At 31.6% G+C, this 20884-nt stretch overlaps 4 protein-coding genes across 5 annotated transcripts; 2 read left to right on the forward strand and 2 right to left on the reverse strand.

The window, feature by feature from the left end:
- Positions 1 to 726: 726 nt before the first annotated feature.
- On the forward strand, positions 727 to 3958 carry LOC114379586. Its single transcript, XM_028338271.1, has 5 exons — positions 727 to 1306; positions 1691 to 1987; positions 2198 to 2371; positions 2698 to 2916; positions 3541 to 3958. Exons 1-5 carry the CDS (start codon positions 887 to 889, stop codon positions 3904 to 3906), a joined length of 1476 nt encoding a protein of 491 aa, XP_028194072.1. The 5' UTR covers positions 727 to 886; the 3' UTR covers positions 3907 to 3958.
- A 920-nt stretch (positions 3959 to 4878) lies between these two features.
- Positions 4879 to 7281, forward strand: LOC114378423 (phosphatidylinositol N-acetylglucosaminyltransferase subunit C). The gene is made up of 2 exons (XM_028337015.1): positions 4879 to 5151; positions 5928 to 7281. Exon 2 carries the CDS (start codon positions 6127 to 6129, stop codon positions 7036 to 7038), a length of 912 nt encoding a protein of 303 aa, XP_028192816.1. The 5' UTR covers positions 4879 to 5151; positions 5928 to 6126; the 3' UTR covers positions 7039 to 7281.
- An 824-nt stretch (positions 7282 to 8105) lies between these two features.
- On the reverse strand, positions 8106 to 12768 carry LOC114380122 (tetraketide alpha-pyrone reductase 1-like). 2 transcript variants are annotated; one of them, XM_028339060.1, is made up of 7 exons: positions 12646 to 12768; positions 12113 to 12322; positions 11838 to 12007; positions 11408 to 11599; positions 10172 to 10334; positions 9629 to 9812; positions 8106 to 8531 (listed from the first exon to the last, which is right to left on the reverse strand). In XM_028339060.1, exons 2-7 carry the CDS (start codon positions 12234 to 12236, stop codon positions 8378 to 8380), a joined length of 987 nt encoding a protein of 328 aa, XP_028194861.1. In that variant the 5' UTR covers positions 12237 to 12322; positions 12646 to 12768; the 3' UTR covers positions 8106 to 8377. The 2 variants fall into 2 exon arrangements, with proteins under 2 accessions (XP_028194861.1, XP_028194862.1); XM_028339061.1 differs by lacking the exon at positions 12646 to 12768 and adding an exon at positions 12562 to 12580.
- A 1194-nt stretch (positions 12769 to 13962) lies between these two features.
- LOC114379943 (cinnamoyl-CoA reductase 1-like) lies at positions 13963 to 17910 on the reverse strand. Its single transcript, XM_028338786.1, has 6 exons — positions 17733 to 17910; positions 16492 to 16661; positions 16181 to 16372; positions 15826 to 15988; positions 15390 to 15576; positions 13963 to 14347 (listed from the first exon to the last, which is right to left on the reverse strand). Exons 1-6 carry the CDS (start codon positions 17893 to 17895, stop codon positions 14203 to 14205), a joined length of 1020 nt encoding a protein of 339 aa, XP_028194587.1. The 5' UTR covers positions 17896 to 17910; the 3' UTR covers positions 13963 to 14202.
- Positions 17911 to 20884: the final 2974 nt, after the last annotated feature.

Genomic DNA, 20884 nt, shown 5'->3' on the forward strand with positions numbered 1-20884 from the left:
AAATTGGATTGAACAAACAAAATAATCTCCACCATTGAATAATAATAGTAGTCTACAATTAATACTACTTTATAGAACTTAATAACGGTTATTCAAGTCCTCTCACAAAAAAAATAAAATAACGGTTATTCAAGTAAAAGTGAATTGTAAGTCTAAAATTACCGTTAAAAAAAACTCTAAACGTATTATACTTTCGATTATAAGAAATTAATTTTTAAAATATCTTTTTTAGAAAGATTTTAGGACTCAATTATTACTTTCTCCTTCCCAAAATAATATTGATTTCACATGAACATAGAAAAAGTAATAAAAATAAATAAAAGAGAATAATAATTTTATAAAATTAATCTTACATTATCATTAATTTATTTATAAATTTTATTGTTGATTATTAATATTATAAGAGATATAAGTAAAAAAAACAATTAATCTTATATTAAAAATTTAAAATGATAGTTATTTTAAATAATTTTTAAGAAGTGTTAGTGTATCTTCTATCACACACTGTTTTGTTTATGGTAGTAGTACTATTTTTGTAAGCAGAGATATGATATGGATGAGTAAATTAAGGTGGGCAAAATTTTAACGTATTGTGTTAGTGCATGTATGTTTGCAATTTGAAAGAGACGGTGTTTTTCAAATTCCCGTAAACAAGGAAACAGTGTCCAACGTTGGAAATAAATAGAGAGAAACCCCAAGCAAAAAGCACCCAAACAAACGCATACCATAAACCTTGTCTGTTATTAACAGCCCACACACACTTTTTCATTTGAAATCTCTGTTCTTCCACTTCACGAGGTTGCACGCCAACCACCTCTTTATCACTTACTCCTTCTCTGTGTATTATATAGTCACTTGTTTCTGCTGTTGCATGACTTGAAAAACCATGGCAACTGCAGCATCAAGAAGACCTAGGTGGCGCCACCACGCTCCTCCTCCTCCCACCCCCAGGATCCTTCACTTCCCTCGCCGGAGACCCTCTTCCCGGAGGGACCTTAAATCCAATACTACTAACAGGTTGTGGGCTCTCATTGATCGAGAAAGACGTGCACGTGTTCCAATAGTGGTGTTGGACAACAACAACAACAGTTCCGAGGGTGAGAGGCGGAGGGAGAGAGTTGAGAGCAGAAGTCAGAGTCCAAAAGGGTGGGCTTTGGAGGAAGAAAAGTGGAAGTTTCAAGCGGAAATGTTGAGAGCAGAATGTAACCTGTTGAGGATGGAGAAGGAGATTGCGGTTAAGAAGTTAGAGAGGACTCGTGTTCAGATGGAGACTACTCTAAGATCTGCACTTCACACACTTGTTTCTGTTAGTGCCCCTTCTCTCTTTCCTACTCCATATTCTCTTATTGTCTTCATTTCAACATTGACTAAAAGATCATACAATATGATCAAAGCAGTTTGTGATGAGGTGTTTCCAAATTTAGCTCCGGGGAATGTCTTCTTTCAACTTTGCTATGACTTTGTTTGTCTCATATATGCTGCAATTTTTAATGTTTATTGTCCAAAGTTTTGAAAGTGGGGTGGGTGTTTATTTTATAGGAACATTTGAATTGAATAGTTTTTGTCACATTTGATGCATTATGAATTGGTGGGGTAATTGTACTTACTATAGTTTTCAGTGGTTTGGCTTTTACTTGTCTTTTCTTATGATTTGGACCTTCTGATCTTTAACTTGCGATGCGGAATGCAGGGAAGAATCAAGATTTGTGAAGGGAAGAATGTTGATATGGTTTTGGATGAGGAGATTCATGAGTTGACACTGAAACTTCAGAGATTGCACAGGAGGTCGAAAGTCAAGGATTTAGGGGCCAGGAAGAACAGAAATTTTGACAAGCAGGTTTCTGTTCTGCAGAGGCGACTGGAGCAGATTGGAGGGTCATCAGATGAGATTTATTTGAGGGAGTTTCAAGAGATGGAAAACATAAGCTTGTCAATTAAAAGAAGTAGCATAGTTGATGACAACGTTGTTGCAAGTGGAAAACTAAATGTAAGTAAGAAAGAAACCTTAATGTTTTGCCCTCAAAACATGTATTGAGTTTTGGTTAACTCCATAAAATAAAAAAACATCCCGGTATTCTTCTACATTTATCTGCTACGTATTTTGTCCAAGCATGCCATAGAGCATTTTGTTATTCTCCAGTTGTCTTTTGTTGTTATTTTGGTGTTTTCTTCTCATGGATTTTATTAAAATTTACAGGTGGAGATTTTGAGGAGGAAAATGGAGGGATTGTCAAAGGGCATATTATTACAGAGAATGGAGGAAGAGTATAATTCACTGCTGTCCACTGCTAGTAGTTCTCTTGCTAGTTCTGGTTCAAATTCCAAAAGACTTGAATATCAAGATTCATCTTCGGTACGAGTACCTCATCAGGTATATATCCTTCATTTCTTTGCTCATCACTAGTTGATAGTAGGTTATTGTTAACATTTAGTGTACACAGTGCACAGTACACACACAATGTTTTTGCTATAGTGTACCTAATCCTGTTTAATCCGACTAATAAATCCCACCACCAATAGGAAAATCTGGACATGAATTGATTTGACTTATTTTAGTGTGGTAGTGTACTAATTCTTTTCAAATCGAAAACAAAGTTGAAGAGTGGTCAACCTTTTCTTATGCAAAACTCAATTGTCTAGACTAACTGAATTAAGAGAAAGATTTCTTACCAACCTTTGGATTGACAAATCCTGCAGGAAAAATTGTTTTGTGAAGGGAATCCATGTTCTGGACATTGCAAGACTGTTGTACGAAGAATTGTAGAGCAAGTTAGAACAGAAACTGAGCAATGGTCACAAATGCAGGAGATGCTAGGTAAGGTGAGGGAAGAGATGGAGGAATTGCAGGCTTCTCGAGATTTTTGGGAAGATCGGGCACGGCACTCTGATTTTCAAATCCAATCCCTACACAATGCTGTAAGATACAGTTCATTGTTTCCACTTGTTCTATTTATTCCATTTCTAAGTTTTCCTTAAAGTTCTTGTTTCTTATGCAATACTCGTAAGTTTCATATCCATTCTAAAATAATTTACGTTCTTTGCTTCCATGGTTGACCAATAACATTGTTCAGATACTTCACTGAGCACCATATCTTTTTTCTTTTTTTTAACTTCTTTGCTAACATATAGACGTCGTGGCTAGTTGTCTTATTTGACAAATTTAAATGTTTGGACTTTATGCTCAATGTTTCCATGCTTTTCATCTGATGATCCCTCTTCCAATCAAAAGTTGAAAGAGAAAATTTTGGGCATTCACACCAGCTGGTGGGTGGAAAACATAACCAACAACTAGTTAATTCATTTGACTTCTGTAAGCTCAGCATTAGTGCACCTGAGACTGACAGTGTTCAAAACGTGATTGATAGCATTTCTAGTTAATCACTTTGGCATTGTGTAAGGATCTCATGCCACACACAAAAAAGGGTATTCATATCTAGTTTTTGGCAGATTAAACATCACATTCATTACCAAAAAAAGCTCAAAACATTTCCTTGGCTTGCATTTGGTCTCTTAATCTTGTGTTTTCTTTCACTTTCACAGGTGCAAGAATGGAAAGAAAAAGCTCTTTCATCTGAAAGTAAAACAAATGAGCTTGAAGCAGAACTCTCCGTACTCCGTGGTGATCTGAGGAAGGAACAGACGGCAGCTAAGGGGATCAAATGTTCACCCACTCCCGTGGACACACAGAATGAGTTGGAGAAGCGAATAGTGGTTTGTAGTTCAAAGGAAAAAAATAAAGTTACAGAAAATAGCAAGCATAATGATGTTTCAAGAAAAGCACATGGTGGTAGAGGTGGTGATGGATTGTTAGTCCCAAAACGATCACCACTCCGAGACATTGGGAACTCATCATTGTTGATTACGCAGAATCTATCCTCATTTGTTATAAATCATAAATCACTATAACATTTTATTTTAACTTCCAACAATAATTCCATCTTTGCGTTGCCATCTTTAATGTATTTGGTAGGCCTTATCGGTTCTTTTTCTAACATAAAATTGCACGTCCTAACATAATCGGGGGGAGAAGGTGCACAATGAATCAATCAGGGGTCATGTTTTAAGATCTTTCATGTAATATGTACTATATTATATTATATGCCAAGAGAAATAAATTGATGTAGCTGGATTTCATTTGTTAAAAGGACAAAATTTAGCAAAGAGGTTGTCACAATAGAAAGGTTAAAATAATTTACTCAGATGAGTTTTGTGACTTTTTGCATATGGTGTAAAGATAAATCAAAAAAAGAATCGTTGAATCCTAGACTAAATTTATTCATAGATGATGCAAAGATAAATCGAAAAAAATAGTTGAATCCTAGACTAAATTTATTATTGTCATTGACCTAAAATATGTAAACGGTTAAGTTATTTTTTTTTTCTAATTTATTATTTTGGTTTAATTTAGTTTTTAATTTTTTTAGTTTAATTTGATTTTTTAATTTTTAAAAAAATTCAGTTTAATCCTCACTGTCCATTTATGTCTAAGTTTGTGTCCCCATATCACTTAAGAGAATGACACTTAATCTATTATGTAGATTTTACAGTAAACAATTCTAATGGAATGAATGACGATGATCAAGAAGTTGAAACATTTTTATAAATTAGAAAATCAAATTTAACCAAAAAAAAAAACTTAAAAGAGTACATTAAACCATAATAAATTTTTACACCGAAATTACACGGAAATCAAACTCATCAGATAATTGATGACCCCAAACCAGAGTGCATGATTATGCCTGCAATGTGAAATTATGTTGACTCCTGAAATCAGAAATTGTTAATTAAATCAACATGGTTCAACGATGTCTAATTGATTTATTTTTATTTGGCATTTTGCAGGTTGTGAAATATTTATAACTTTTTAATATAAACCTGATGATGCAGTTAACCGGTGCGAATCTCGTAACATTCGTGACAGCACATAGGAGAGAAAACAAAGGCACAAAGCCATTTTTGGCTTTACCTTGTTAATGAATCACTTTAACCATTAACTTAACGACCGCCCAATCGCTTTTCACCTTCGTCCTGCTTCCAATTTCCCTTTGCTTTGAACTCGTAAGTCGTGACGACGTCGTTTGGAGCGCCTGCGTAAAGCTACCCGTTCTGTCCGTTCTGTTGTTCTCTAGGCACGATTACTTCTAATTGAAGGTGTGATGTTAAGTTTTAATCTCTGTTTTTTATGGTCTGATTGTTGAATCTTACTTTGGTTGATTCAATTGCACTTTTGATGAACTGCTTGTCATGTTTATGAACAGAATTTTGATATTATGGATTTTCTTTATTAATTGCTTTTATATTGATTTTGCTTCTTGTTCTTTTTTAATTCATTCAGTGGGTAAACCCTAACAAGGGTTTTTGCTACATAAATGCTAATGGGTAATGATTAGTGTGACTGGCCTTATTTTTTAAAGTTAGTGAATTGAATTGTATCTCGGATGGTTTTTGGTATTCTGCTCTTCTGATAATGGGAAGGACCGTGTCTACCTGTAGTATTCTTTGACTATACTACTAAAAAGCTGAAATTTGTACCTAAGTGAGTACAATTTGTAATATTCCTAATAAGGTTCCACTAATATCCAATAATCCAAACCATTTACAATGTATACTCAATACTGCCTTAGGTTTCCTTACCTACTAATCTGAACATTCTTGGCTTGTGGAATTTCATCCAGTTCAATGATGTAATTGGTGACAACTGTAATGTCAAATATCTTTGACTTTTACTGAAAATAATTTTGTATATGTGCCTCTCATATAACTATCTTCTTTGTTCTATGCTCGATCTTTCCATAATACTATTAAAAGTTTGAATCTTTTAGCCTTGACTTGTGATGATAACATTTGTTAATCTCTCCTATTGTCTATTGCGTGGAGATACCTTTTTTTCTCCTTTGTATGTAACTTCATCATCTTTTATTCTTCAGAATATGGAGATGACTTTCATATGTACAAGCTTGTAAGACAAGAAAGTGCAACTGAGATATGATATGCCCTACCACTGATTGAGTAAGCCTGAAGATGGCACATTTGTGGAGCAAGATTTCGTTATTAAAGGACAATTAGGTCTTGCCATACAATAGATTTGACCCAGCAGGCCTGTTTGAAATTATTTAACTTACTGCAATGAATCCTAGCTTGGTAAATAATTCTTCACCGACTCATCCCAGATGGAGAAAAGTAGCTTATGGTGGTATGCAAGCTGGTTATGATGACAATCATACAGATGAATCTTTCCTTGAAGGAATGGTCATGAATGCCAGTGTTGTAAAACGGGACATGCTAAAGGTGATGCTGGACTCGGTTTCCATTTCTGAATATTTATGTATTGTTGCTCTTGTTGTCTTGGTCTGGACTTGTACACTTGCATCAACTATTGATGAAAATTCTCTCCTTCTTATTGATGTAGGTCTTCTTGTTTCAGGTTTTTTAATTCTCCTTTTTACTCAAGAAATGCTTTCCCTTAGCCTTCTCTTCCATTATTTCCTTAATATCTCCTTTTTCATAACTGTGTTATATGTTTTGGCTCCCATCTATCAAACTCTTACAAGGTCCATTAGTTCGGATTCCATTTGGGCAGTAGCTGCATCACTTCTCATACTTCACCTTTTTCTGCATGACTATTCAGAATCCACCGTCAAAGCCCCGGGGGTTCTGAAGAATCCTGCATTGACCAGTTGTATCTCTGTAAATGCTTCTGTAGTCGCCTCTGTTTTTATTGCTTCTCGCCTTCCATCGAGACTACATGTGTTTGCTATCATGTTATTCTCATTGCAGGTTTTCCTTTTTGCTCCACTGGTTACTTACTGTATTAAGAAATATTCCTTCCGCTTGCACCTATGCTTTTCTATCAGTTTGATGGCCATGACCTTAAGTTTTGTGTACACACTGCATCGCCTACTTTTTGTGCTGCTGCTTAGTTTGTTGGTTTTTGTCAACGTTGTCTGCCCTTATTGGCTTATAAGGATTCAGGAGTACAAGTTTGAGATCAATGGACCTTGGGATGAGGCTAAACTTTGTTTTGATATTACAGACTAAAAGTGGAGCATGGTTGATGTTATAGTACCTTGAGATGTTCAGGTGGGACTTGGGGGTATAATTTGCTGACTACTTGGTCTGGTTTAAGTTTATAGTTTATGTAAACGCTCATGCAGTTCATGTTAGGGGAGGGTACGAAAATGGTGATTGTATTCATTCTTTAGAATGGTAACTGATGTTGGTTTAAACATTCTTTGGGTACAATGAAAGTACACTCACAATTTAGAGTGTCATTTTTTTTTTGATTCGTTCAAACTGACTAGTTTGAATTTTATTCAAACCTTGCTTCAAAACATTATTTCAAACTTTCCACAATCTCCTCGGGACTTACGTCCAAAGGAATACATAAATTCATAAGCTCTTTACCTCTTGACATGTAAGGGGTATTGTGTACATTCCTGATATATTTAAAGAATGTTGTTTACAAAATGGTGTCATGTAGGCTTGATGTTTCCAGTAACTAATGACCCATGAATTTGAATTCCTTTACCAACGACTTACGACTAATGTGCCAAGTGTTTACACAATCCATTTCCGTTTCCGTTTTCAGTAAAATATATTCGACACTTATATTTACTTAAATACGTAAGTAGATAAACAAAAGTCGTATCTGACAAACAATGAATTGTAACGTTACAAATGTATAGATTCTCATTGTATCATTTATGGATAGATAAAGAAAATAAAAACCTTAGAGATAAAAGGAATTCATTGCTTAATTGTTAGTAGAAAGTAATTTAACTGTACGTTTGACTTCAGTTTTTCAAATTTGGTACCATAACTGATTTGGAATAATATTGATTTTGCAATTTGTCGAGCTAATGGAATTCGTAATGCTTAGACTCAAGTAATGTCAACTAACATAGGATGACATGAATAATTGGTAGATAGCTTTGATCTTTATGCATGTGATCAAGAATTTGATACCAAGTCGTGGGACTAGTTCTTGGCTTCTAACCAAAAGATATGGGTTCTCCCAAAAATACACCCTCAACACCCAAAAAAACTCGAGTAATGTTACATTTGATATCTTTATTTTTTCCCTATCGTACATTAACTTTCTTCAATGAATAAATCGAAGGAGATCGACGTTAGAAATCACGAGAGGTTTGTACTCGAACATTGTACAGTTGAAATTCATAAAAAAGGACAAAGCATAATTCGCCCAAAGTTCAGGAATGTATATACAATTTATCCTTTTATATTCGGTCCTTCATCAAACAATATTAACCTGTTTGCAATCCATATTTTACAGTGATAATTCCTTCTGAAGCCTGACATTTATCAGTCACAAATTGAACGTGGTTGAGATCATCGACATTTATTTATTTAGGATAGATCACGGATTAAAGTTGACAATCTTCTTTTCTCTAAAGCTTTCCACAGTCTCCCTGAGACTCACTTCCAAAGGAGTAAACTCTATTCCCAAGTCCTTTTTTGCCTTTTCTGTGGAAATCTGGTATGTTGGGATATACGGCTCATCTACCTCACACCTGATAACATTGTTGAAATTTGAGAAAGTGCAAATGCTATTAGAAAAACAAAAGTTAAAACTAAAATATTTAAATGGTAAGTGCGGGCATACAAACAAAAGTATGTGTAGGTAGAATTAATATGAAAGAAACCAATCGCCCATGATTCTTATGTATGGAACTCAACATTTGCGGGATCATTTTTTATTGGTCAAATGATGTATACTGGGGTTTCAAGGTTGTACCCCCCACAAGTTGTAGTTGTAGGGATTACATCTTCGAAGTTGTTACACTTGATCTTATCTGAAGAAATATAATTTTGTTGCGATAACTCTTTGAATACACACACACAATTACATCTCTAAATGAAGGTTACTCTATATGTTTAATCAGATGGCAATCATCTAAGATGATAAATACTGCAAGAAGCAATCACTAGGAAATATAACAATGAAAACAAGAAAGATAATTTCAGCTTCAAAATAATGAAATATCTCTAGGCTAGTACCAAATTTAACAAGGTTGTTTTTTTAAAGAATCAAAGGGCAAATGAATGAGGAGTAAACCTCCAAATTAGTCATCAAAAATGTATGTATCAGACAATTTAGTCCTTGAGATTTTAAAACCTCTTCTTTAATCCTTGATTTTATAAGGACATCCCCTTTAGCCCTTTTTGTACAAAAACGACAGTAAAAGACAATTAAAATGAATGACATTTTGTGAAGTCAAGGACTAATGTTTTGGTATAACATTGAACAAACATCACTAAAGTCCTGTTTAGGAAAACTTCTCAACAAGTACTTTTTAAGAGAAGAAATAAGAAGGTAAAATGAATAAAATTTCTTACATAACTAAATATCAAAGTTATGTACCTTAACTTTTGAAAAAGTTAAATAACAAAACTCCTGGAAAAAAGTGAAGCTGTGTAAATTGATTTTAACTCAGGAGAGAAATTTGATTTATTTTATCATCTTATTTTTTGTCGTATAAATATTTATCCAAACTGAATCTTTTCATTTTCAGCTTGAGTTGAGTTTTCAAACAAGCCCGTAAAATGCTCTCAAAAGGAGTTTCAATAAATGGGGATCCCAATTCATGTATTAGAAAATTATACTTACTTATCTGGAATTTGTAATGTGGGGTACAGACCACGTAAAATCGTAGCAAGTTCAGAGTAGTGTATGACTCTCTCAACCAAACAATATCTTCCACTAGCTGAAGCAATTTCATAGGCCAGAATATGAGCATTAGCAACATCTTTCACATCGACCCATCCAAAAGATTTATTTGGAAATGGTTTACCTGCAATAAATAAGTTAAACGGTGTGCTTGTTTGGCAAATATACAAAATCAATTCTCCCACCATGACACACTTTCTAATATAAAATTAATGGTTGAGATTTAGGTAGACATATATCTAAATTACATATTATGCACATACCTTAAACATAAAGTTTAACTAAGAATTGTAGTTATTACATCGTCATTTTCTTATAATATTTCCCTTTTCATTTCCATATTTCCTGTTTCCTTTTGTCTATTAAGTTGGCACAGCGAAACCGGTTTAGTTGGAACACAACTTGTAATCCAAAATTCCAGATGCAGGAAAAGGAATAACAGAATTTTTATACAGCACAACTTCATGAGTAAATACTAATTACCATTTATTAGGTTTAAAATTGGCTCAACACTTTCATTAATCTCTGGTTGTAAGAGAGGTCCTGCCACCATAGTTGGGTTAATAGAAATCATGTCAATGCTGTTTTCATTTACAAATTTCCAGGCAGCATCCTCAGCCAAAGTCTTTGAAAGTGTGTACCACAACTGAAGACACAAATATGAAATGGCAAGAAAATTAGCAACCATGGTAGCGTACTATAGAAGACATTATTAAAATACTATAGAAGACATTATTAAAATTAGCAACCATGAATGCAAGATTGACAGTAGTAAACAGTTGTTGAATAATGTTGAAACTTGAAACAGTTTAAAAAGTTGTATGGACCATGGGCCTGTTGGGTAAACTTCTCCAAAAACACTTATAGGAGAAAAAAATAAAATAAGCTTCTCCATAAGCTAATATTAGCTTATGCTAAGTTAATATAAGCTTTTAGAGAAGCTAATAGAATAGAGCTTCTACAAATTAGCTTTTTTGGTTTATGGATAAGCTCATTTCATTTTTCCATTTTATTTTCTTCTCCCATACCATAAGTGCTTATGGATAACTTTATCCAAACAAGCCCCCCATATCTACAGTGGCACCAACACCGGTAGTGGGGGTGTCAAAGTGGAGTTAGGGACAGCAGCAGTGGGGTGGATGTCAAGGCATTTGATGAATAACATTGGCCAAGGTTCAATGGGAGTATATTTATTACTTCACTGTCTGTTTCTCCTTTTTAATGCACATTTGTCTCGTGGCAAAACATGGTACGGAGGAGACAAAACTGGAAGTGAATGATAAAAGTGTGTTGCACAATACATCATGGGCACTAGTGTCACATTACTTACTAAGTAAACTGAACTAGTAAATCAATCTTGCAAACTAACATTTAGGCATGATATACACTTCAATATAATTGGAAAACAACTGCTTTTCACTCTGTTCCTTCAGGGGAAAGTAATGTCTTTTTTTGTAGTTTAAGACACATGCCATAATCTAATAGTGCCTAAATATCCCCTGCCCTTGGAATTATCATGTCTCACATTCATGATCAGCAAACACACATTTTATGCTATTCACATGTAGTGGTAAGATGCATAAATGTTGTGTTAGATAAAAATAAATGGCATTCAATTCCTAACTTTGAACAATGTAGTGGTAACAAAATGACATATTCCACCTGCATAGGCTTCAGGTTTTTCATTTCTAAAGAAATTTGAGCAAAAATAGCACAAACCTCTAATTCCCTACAGACATCTGGATCTGAAAACCATGTCTCATCAACTACCACTTGAGGAGTTTTAGGTCTTCGATTAAATGCAACTGCAGAAATAGAAGAAGTTAAAACAACCCGTTTGACAGATGGTGATTTTGCACATGATTTGAGAACATTAAGAGTTCCCTTCACTGCAGGATCAAGCAATTCAGCCTGAAATAAGGAAAACAAAAGTCAACAGAGGATAAACAGGCAAATTTTTTTCTTTCAAAATAAGCAGGATAAACAGGCAATGCTTAGAAAAGGTAACAAAAAGGTAATTTCCAATCAGGACTACAAACCTTTAAAAAATGTCTAACATGAGGGGGAAAAAATGCAGCTAAGTGAATCACATTATCTATCAACCAATACCATCAAACTAGAATAGAATAGTATTATGTGCTAGTACTACCTGTGGGTCGTTGACAACAAAACGGACAGGTGAAGCAGTATGAAAAACACCATGACAGCCTTCCACAACAGAGTCAAAGGAACCTTCTTCCAACAGATCTGCCTTAAACAGCTGCAACCTCTCTTTTGCGCCCTCAAGTTTAACCAAGTGATCTACCTTTTTCAGATTACCTGCACACACAATTGCACATTCATTAATTCATGTATGCCTCTAGCTCTACCCAGTTGAAACAAGAAGAAGACAATAATAAATTAAAATAGGGATATGGAAGTGACTTGGGTAGCGAACGGTGGCCCTGACAGTGTAACCACGTTGGAGAAGGAATTTGACGATCCATGAAGCTATGAAACCAGAAGCACCCGTCACACACACCACCTTTCCTGCGTTGTTGTTGCTCATTGATCCTATCTATACCTATTCAACCCAACACACACCCCTTTCGTTTCTCTCACCTACCCTTCACCAACAAAGACACTTTCATTTCCCTGCAAAAGCAACCAAAAATAGACTTCCACAATCTCAACCAACCAAATTAAACTAGAATTTGAAATCAGAACATGAAATAGTCCACAAATTTCTCATTCCAATAACAGTAAAAAGAAACAAGTCAGTCAGTCGATGTAAATCAGTAAGAACAATTTCCAGCAATCCACTGAAGCAGAAGGGAAAGTGTTATCGCATGAGCAACCAATCACACTCACAGAGCATCATCAAACAAAAATACCTCAAATCAAAAGAACTAAAGTTCCCAACCATTCAAAAACGTAAATTAATTGCTACCACCACAAATCCTAAACTTCCTCCTCACCTTTCGAACTGGAAACGCCTCGGTCTGCGTTCCTCCTTTTTCTATCACATCAGATATTCTTTTAGCGACAAATATTAATATAGATATTGCAACTTCTATTTCACTATTTCCATTAGCTTTTTAGTTTTTACCAACCAAAATTTATTTTCACATTTTTATTAAATTCCATCTCTGCTACTTGGACTTACAAAGTTCATTTTAATTCCGACTCACATACATTTAATCAGTATAATTTTTTCTAACCCAGTTCAATTATAGTTGCAAATACAATTATTAAAATTATCAATTAGAATAGTAGCAAATAAAAAAAATATGAATATTTATTTTTGCAATTAAAGGAAATTGGAGAAATAATAAAATAAAATAAAACAGGATGTTACAACCATCACCTTAACTGGAGCATGAGACTTTAGAGTTGGTCTTCCCTTTGTATTTAAAGAAAAAACTTGATAAGGTGTATTTTGTTTTTCTTCTTCCCTCTATTTTCTCTGCTCCTAGTGTGCCTCGTGTCTTCTTTCCATCTTTCTCCTGCGACCGAGAAGTACATAAGGGAGATTGTATTTCTGCTGTGTCCAAGCGAGGGCTCACTCTAGCTCATGGGATCACTCCGCTTTTGTGAGGACCTATGCTATGTATCTGGATCAGAGGCTTGAGTTGATGCTCTTTGATAGAAAAAGAACAGATCATAACAATGGGAAGAGAGTGACATGAGATGCTGTTTGACAAGAGGATAATGAATGATCTTTTTTGACAATTGATAGTATGTGTCTGTACAGTGATCGATTTTGCATGTGTGATATTTAGTATGTTGCTATTGGTGTTCATAAATATATGTGTTCTATTTTTTAAACATGAAATCTCTATCTTTGGTTATTTTGTTAGACTTCGATTCATAATCCTCATTTTCATTCCTTACACTGCGTGCAACATTAACTATTTGCAATATATTTAGTTGCATTTTATTTATGATTTTGGATATAAAGTCAAAGTCTTTTTGAGAGATTCTCTATTAAAAAAAAATTATATATCTTTAATAAAAAAATTCTTAAAAACACTTCTAACTTGTATCCAAGCATACTCTTAATTTGTTGTTGAAATCTTATTATTTTCATGAATTTTTGGTACCCAATTTTAAACTATGTTTTTGAAGGTTCTTTTGGAATTAGCTTTAAGGCTCCTGAGGATTTTTTTATAATTAAAAGTTTAGAATATTTTACAGAATTAGTGTAAAAAAATCAACTGTTAATATTATTAAACAATATATTCTTAATATTCTTATAAGTCGGAATAGCTATTGTAGTAATTGACAAGAATATATTTGGACTAGAAATAGCGTGATACTTAATTATTATCTGTTTATACCACACGTTGGTTTCCTTCATGAGTACAAACCGAAATAAAACCAACAATTAATCTTGTTTTATTACAACACACAAGCTTGACATTTCAGTACAATAGTTTATTTTCAAGCAATGAGATTCTAAAACCAGAACCACAAACGAAACACCGTTGAGATTCTCAACGTGTTCACTCCTGATCAAGCAGAGATATCAGAGACTAAAAGTTGGCAAAGTTCTTTTCTTTCAAAGTTTCCACTGTCTCTCTAAGACTCACTTCCAAAGGAATAAATTCAATCCCCAAGGTCTTTGCCTTTTCTTTGGAAACCTGAAATGTTGGTACATAAGGCTTATCGTCTGCAGACCTACATGAACGAGAAAATGCTATTAGTCTTAGAAAAATAAAAAGATAGTTTTTGGCAAAAAGAATAATAATCTTTAACTATAAATATTGACATACAAAAAAAAAAAATTGATCCTTTTTTCATTCATAAAATGATGTGCCATTTATGTTTCAATAACCAATCAATCACCCATGATTTTTATACCTTCAGCGCGAGTACTCAACATCTGTATTATATAGCCTATATATTATTAAATTTGCTATACTTGAGCTTATCTTGAAAAACACATTATTCTACTAAAGTTTGTATGATTATAGAAATGTAACTTTTTTTTTATACGTATAGTTTAGGATTTTAGTTTTATTAATGAACAAAATAAATATTAAAAAAATCATCTCTAAAATGGATTTAATCTAAAAATAACTTTTAGATACTAAGGGTCACACAAAAAAAACTATATATGTTCTATGATAAATTTGAAGTGTTTAATTTTCGTGCACTATCTTTTTATTAGGTCAACCAATTACAATTCATATTATTAGGTTCTTTGACTTAAAATAAGCAAAATTAGTCATATTTCATAACAATAAAATGACAATCCAAAAAAGTACTGTACTATTACTTATGATAAGCCCTCGTGCAAAACGATCAAAATACATGACATTAACATTAAACTAGACTAGACACAAAAGGAATACTAAACTTCATGCTTAATTCAATAGATAGACATCATCTAACATGACAATATACAGCAAACAATTATTAAAGCAGAAAAACAAGAGATAATTAGTGCTTCAAAATAATTAAATATCCTAGGCTAGCTAAAAGATATGAGGTCATTTTACATTGAGACGGGGGAAAAAAGTGTAGAATTAGTGTGTACTTTTGAATTCATTCATCAAACAAACATAGCTACAGCAAGTCCAATGTTTATTTAATCTTCTCATTTTCAGCATTGAATCAAGTTGCAGACAAGCCAGAAAAGCATTCACTAAATGGGAATCCGAATTCATATAATATTATTTACAAGCATTGAAGGAATTACAGAAATAAATAAACTTACTTTTCTGGAATTTGATATGTCGGGTACTGATCACGTAAAATCCTGGCGAGTTCAGAGTAGTGTGCCACTCTCTCAACTAAACAATATCTTCCACTAGCTGAAGCAATCTCATATGCCTGAATATGGGCGTTTGCAACATCTTTCACATTGATCCATCCATATGTATCATTTGAAAAAGTTTCTGAACCTGCATCAATCAAATCAATCATATATTTTGTAAAACAACACGACAATTCTTGTCCGGCATGCACATAATATATTCTGTTTCCCTTTTAAATTTCACTTGAGACCGAAAAGCAGTTGAGTTGGATTTGGTTTGGAAATTGGAATACATCATCATAATGTAAATTGTAATGTAACTCAGATGCAGAGAATTAAAGCTGATATTAGAATTCAATTGCAGCATAAGATCATGGAGTGGATGAACCATAATTACCATTTATTAGGTTTAAAATAATAGCAGCACTAGTGTTAAGCTCTGCTTGCAAAAGAGGCCCTACAACCATTGCTGGGTTAACAACAACCAAGTCAAGGTCGTTTTCTTTGGCAAATTTCCAGGCAGCATCTTCAGCCAAAGTCTTTGAAAGTAAATACCACAGCTGACAACACAAATATCAAATGGCTACAAAGTTAACCACAATACTAACACATCATAGTCACACTAAATAGTAGTACTAATTATTACTTTTCTGCTCATCGGAACAAATACATTAGAAAATGGATCTTTATATGGAAAACGTGTTATTCAATTGCAACTTTTGAATATGGATTAGGAAAAAGAAAACACATACCTTTAATTCCCTACAGTAATCTGGATCAGACCACCAGGTTTCATCAACTACAACTTCAGGACTTTTAGGCCTTTTATTATATGCAACTGCAGCCACAGAAGATGTTAAGATGACTCGTTTCACAGATGGCGATTTTACACATGATTTAAGAACATTAAGAGTTCCCTTCACTGCTGGGTCAAGTAGGTCAGCCTGAAATCAGAAAAACAACTTAGTTAAAATTGAATACTCATTTGAATTTTGACCATGAAATCATACCACATTCAATTATTAATTTATGAACAAATTAAAGCAAAACGGAATAAACAAACCTGTGGGTCTTTGACGTTGATAATAAAAGGAGAAGCAGTATGAAAGACGCCATCACAGCCCTCAACAATGGAGTCAAAAGAATTTTCACCCAAAAGATCTGCCTTAAAAAGGTGCAGTCTCTCCTTTGCACCTTCAAGTTTTAGCAAATGTTCTACCTTCGTGTGATCATCTGCAGGCAATGAATTCACTCATTCACGATCTTACTCAATTTAGTCACCACGATTAATATTAATCATAGGGACCATATAATCTACATTCTAGACTATTATCTTTGTTTTCTCTTGTTGAGAAGAAAATAGTATTTAAAATTTGTTTGGATAAATTTCTTAAAAAAAACTTATAAGAGAAAATTAATTAAAAATTAAAATGTTAAACTCCTCAAACGGGTTATAAGTAACATATGAATAGGTTAATTTATAAAAATTATTTTATTTAATTTATCTAAAAGTTGATTTTAATTTATATATAGGCTAATTTTGACTTATAAGAAACATTATTACATGTATCATCTTGTATGCTCTTATTTGGGTGTTGAATGAAAAATTGATTTAAAAGATAATGTTAATCATTTTACTAAAAGAATACACACTTAAAAAAGTAGAGCTAGTAATAAATTGAACCAATTCATATAATTTGAGACTTAATTGGATAATTAATTTATTGAAGTTGATTTATAAACCAAATAAATTAAATTTAAATTAAAAATTCAACTAGTTAAATAAACGAGTTAAACTTGAATCATAAATAATTCAAAAATATTTTGATTCCTTATTTATATATATATATATATATATATATATATATATATTGAATAACATATTTTACATTAATAAATTTGTATAATTTATTTTTTTAATTATTTCATGTTTATTTCATTTTGCATGAAATAAATAAATAAATAAAAACATGTAAAATAATTATAATTTTAAACTAAATCAAGCTTAAACCAAGTCAAATTTGAGTTGAAAAAAGTTTATATAAAATTTAAATGAGTTTGGAGTTGAAGTAATTTTTATGGAATTTTACTAAGATAGCTGACTTGTTTTTTAAACTTTTTTGTTATGTAAGATGTACGTTTTATTAACTGAAAGAAGAGATTCCAAGAACACTTACATCAGAATTAATCAAATAAAAAATTTGGAACTATTAAAGAAAATATCAAGACTAACAAAAAACTAAAAGACAGAGAAAGAAAGAGAAAAAAGAATATTGGTGAATAGAAAGAAGAGAAAGCACTGACTTGGGTTTCGAACAGTGGCCCTGACAGTGTAACCACGTTCAAGTAGGAACTTGACAATCCATGAAGCAATATAACCGGCAGCACCGGTGACACACACCAACTTCCCTGCGCTGCTGCTCATATTCTTCAACTTTCTTTTCAACGGTGTTCGCTTGCATCCCATTATATAGAGCCCTGTCTTTGACCAAATATTCAAATGTGAATTGCCTTTGCCTTTTTCCACCAATTAAACCCAAACTTGCTTTCTTAAACTAAACAATAAACATATTCTGTATGCTTCGATTCATTGATTCTAGTCTCCAATAGGTAACCTTATTTTAAAAATTGATTGTGACATTACTACTTTTATTTCGAGTAATAAAAATACTTTTAGATATAAAATGTATTTTTATAAGATATTTTAGTTAATTTTTTATTTTTTTATTAATTAAATTTTTTATTTAATATTTAATAAATAATTTTTTCTAGCAGTTTTTAACGTTTTTTTAAACACTACTTTAAATAGTATTTTATAAAATTCTAATTTCTAATTTTTTATATTTTATTCTTTTTTATCTTTAAAAATTTATTATATTTTTTCAATCTTTTTTGTTTAAGGTAAAATTTATGTATTTTTATATTTTTCAATTACAGATGATTTTATTAAATACTTGTGATTAAATAAGATATTTTCTCAGCTTTCAACTAATTTTCAAATTTCAACTAACTAGCTTTTGAGTTAGTTTTTCAATTAATTTTGAACATAATATATATACTTTTATTTGGAGTTCATATTAGAGGAGTAAATTATACAAAATTTCCTATTTGATATTTTTATCAGTTAAATTTATTTTAATGTATAATTTTCAAAATATTTGTAAATGTTGTTTAAAACATTACTTACCTATCAATATTTAATTTATCTAAAATTTATATGCATGATAATTAAGATAATATCACAACTTTCTATTTTTTTATTTTATAAAAATATTTTTTTAAAAAAATGAATGTAAAACTATTAATCTTTTGAATAATCTCCCCATAGTAATTTAATATTATATTAAAAAATATTTTTGTCAATACAAAGTAACACGATATTACTTTTATTTCAAGGGAATTAAATTCCGACCTTGAATTTACTTGAAATATGCCAAATTAATAACTCACAGTCAAAATTTATTCTCTAATTTGAAATTTTGACTTCCAAAAGTGTAATGAAACTCGATCATACTCACATATTGTTAAATGATTTGTTGTGAAATAAGGTAAGTAAACTGTTATAAATCCATATAAAAAATAATTAGCGATGGAGTTTGCTAAAGGACTATAGCAGGCCAAATCATTAACAACATATTTGGTTTAGAAAAGAGAAATCATTTGAAAATGATGAAAATAAGTGATAGAATTTAGTAGGTAAGAATTAAAGAAAAAATAATTTTAAAATTGGTGAAACATATACTATACTAACTCTAACATATTTTCACTCATATCTTTGTCTTTTTTATTTATATTTTTTTTATTTCCCTTCAGCCAAACATCTTTATTTTCCTACTTTATTTATTACCTATTTTTACTTTCTCTTTTTATTTTCATCGTCACTTATTTTTCTGCTCTCTATCAAACAGGGCCTAAATGTTTCTTAACCATTGATCCAATAATTAATTAAAATTGGATTAATTATTGAATCGATGAAAATATTATTTTGTTTCCGTCGATGAAAAGATTAATTAGTTTATAGTTCATAATTTTAATCGTGAATAATATAGAAATAAGTTTTAAACATATTTTAAACATATACTATACTAATGCTTTTTTTTTTTATCAATTCTTTGAGTTGTTCAAACCAGTAAGATTGATTCGCCATTTAACTAATCTAATTTGACCTTTCCATCTTGGATTCTTTTGACTAAATCATGAAGGATTAAAAAAATGTCTACAAAGTTGATCAGATAAATAAGATAATTTTCTATCTTCTGTTTGGACGAGAGAGAAATAGTATTAAAATATAGTTTTTTTTTACAGAGTATTAAAATATAGATAGTAATATTTTTTGTTATTTATTTGAAGAAGAAAAAATTTGATTTTTAGAAATAAAAATTTAAATATTTTCATGATTTTTTTTATTTCCTTTTCAATTAATACCTAACGATTAGGTTTGAGTAGTTTGTATAAGTAAATTTATTATCCCCTTCGTATGTAAAAAAGAAAAAAGAAAAAGAAACAATAGCAGTTGAATATGATTGCCCAGCACTGTGCATGACGTGTGCGCTTACATGTATTTTACTATTTTAAAGTATTGCTAGGTAATCATGCACAATTCCGTTGGGTAATATTAATATAAAATTTGCTAGGGTTCTTTAATAAATCGTTTATTATGTTTTAGATAAATAAATAATTAGGTGTGAGACAGTGCGATGCCCATATTATTCAGGCAACACTATAATGTCAGTCTTTTTTGTATGGACTCATTGGTCTGTATCTTTAAACGATTTAAGTATAATAATTGAAATATAAAATAGTTTTTGTCTCTATACGTCTCCTTCTCAAGCAAATTGCACATATCCGACGAAACTTCAGATGTAAACTATTAATTTCATCCCTTAAATATTATTTTATTTTAATCTAAAATAATAAAAATATTAAATATCTATCAATTTAAATTTTACATTAATATATTTATTAATATCTAGAGACTAATTTAAATAAATTTTCAATATTTATAAAACTATTTAATTTACTATGATTTTTAATATTTTAGATATTATTCATATGCTATGGTGCTATTTATAATAAATAAGTTATAATATAAAATACACTTTAATTCTATTTTTTTTAAAGGACCGGAGGGAATAATCTGTTCATTTAAAAAAAAAAACTATTTACGAGATAAAATAATCTCCTTAGATACACCTGTTTGTTATTTTGCTCACGCGCGACATCTGTCTACCCAAATTATGATTTTATGGCTTTCTAATTGATTTCAGATCACTAAACGTAATTAAAATATGTACTCAATTTTTAATTTAATCATATATTTCATATTAAAAGTTAAAACATATGTTACAATATAAGAAAACGGTTTTGATATCTAACTAGGACAAATATGAGTTGATTTGGCTTGAGTCATTTCACTCATTTGGTTAGTATATATATAATTTTCTTTTAAAAAATGT

The sequence above is a fragment of the Glycine soja genome, chromosome 12 (genome assembly GCF_004193775.1).
Source record: "Glycine soja cultivar W05 chromosome 12, ASM419377v2, whole genome shotgun sequence".
NCBI lineage: Eukaryota > Viridiplantae > Streptophyta > Magnoliopsida > Fabales > Fabaceae > Glycine > Glycine soja.

What these genes read in the sequence shown, in the direction of transcription:
- LOC114378423 (XM_028337015.1), top strand. Translation starts at nt 6,127, where the DNA reads ATGAATCCTAGCTTGGTAAATAATTCTTCACCGACTCATCCCAGATGG.
- LOC114380122 (XM_028339060.1), bottom strand. Translation starts at nt 12,236, where the DNA reads ATGAGCAACAACAACGCAGGAAAGGTGGTGTGTGTGACGGGTGCTTCT. An exon ending in GGCCACCGTTCGCTACCCAA is followed by an intron (nt 12,008 to 12,112) that starts GTCACTTCCATA and finishes TTGTGTGTGCAG; the next exon opens with GTAATCTGAAAAAGGTAGAT. An exon ending in ACATTACAAATTCCAGATAA is followed by an intron (nt 8,532 to 9,628) that starts GTAAGTATAATT and finishes CAATGTTATCAG; the next exon opens with GTGTGAGGTAGATGAGCCGT.
- LOC114379943 (XM_028338786.1), bottom strand. Translation starts at nt 17,895, where the DNA reads ATGGGATGCAAGCGAACACCGTTGAAAAGAAAGTTGAAGAATATGAGC. An exon ending in GGCCACTGTTCGAAACCCAA is followed by an intron (nt 16,662 to 17,732) that starts GTCAGTGCTTTC and finishes CATTGCCTGCAG; the next exon opens with ATGATCACACGAAGGTAGAA. An exon ending in ATTACTGTAGGGAATTAAAG is followed by an intron (nt 15,989 to 16,180) that starts GTATGTGTTTTC and finishes TTGTGTTGTCAG; the next exon opens with CTGTGGTATTTACTTTCAAA.
- LOC114379586 (XM_028338271.1), top strand. Translation starts at nt 887, where the DNA reads ATGGCAACTGCAGCATCAAGAAGACCTAGGTGGCGCCACCACGCTCCT. An exon ending in TTGCAAGTGGAAAACTAAAT is followed by an intron (nt 1,988 to 2,197) that starts GTAAGTAAGAAA and finishes TAAAATTTACAG; the next exon opens with GTGGAGATTTTGAGGAGGAA. An exon ending in CGGTACGAGTACCTCATCAG is followed by an intron (nt 2,372 to 2,697) that starts GTATATATCCTT and finishes CAAATCCTGCAG; the next exon opens with GAAAAATTGTTTTGTGAAGG.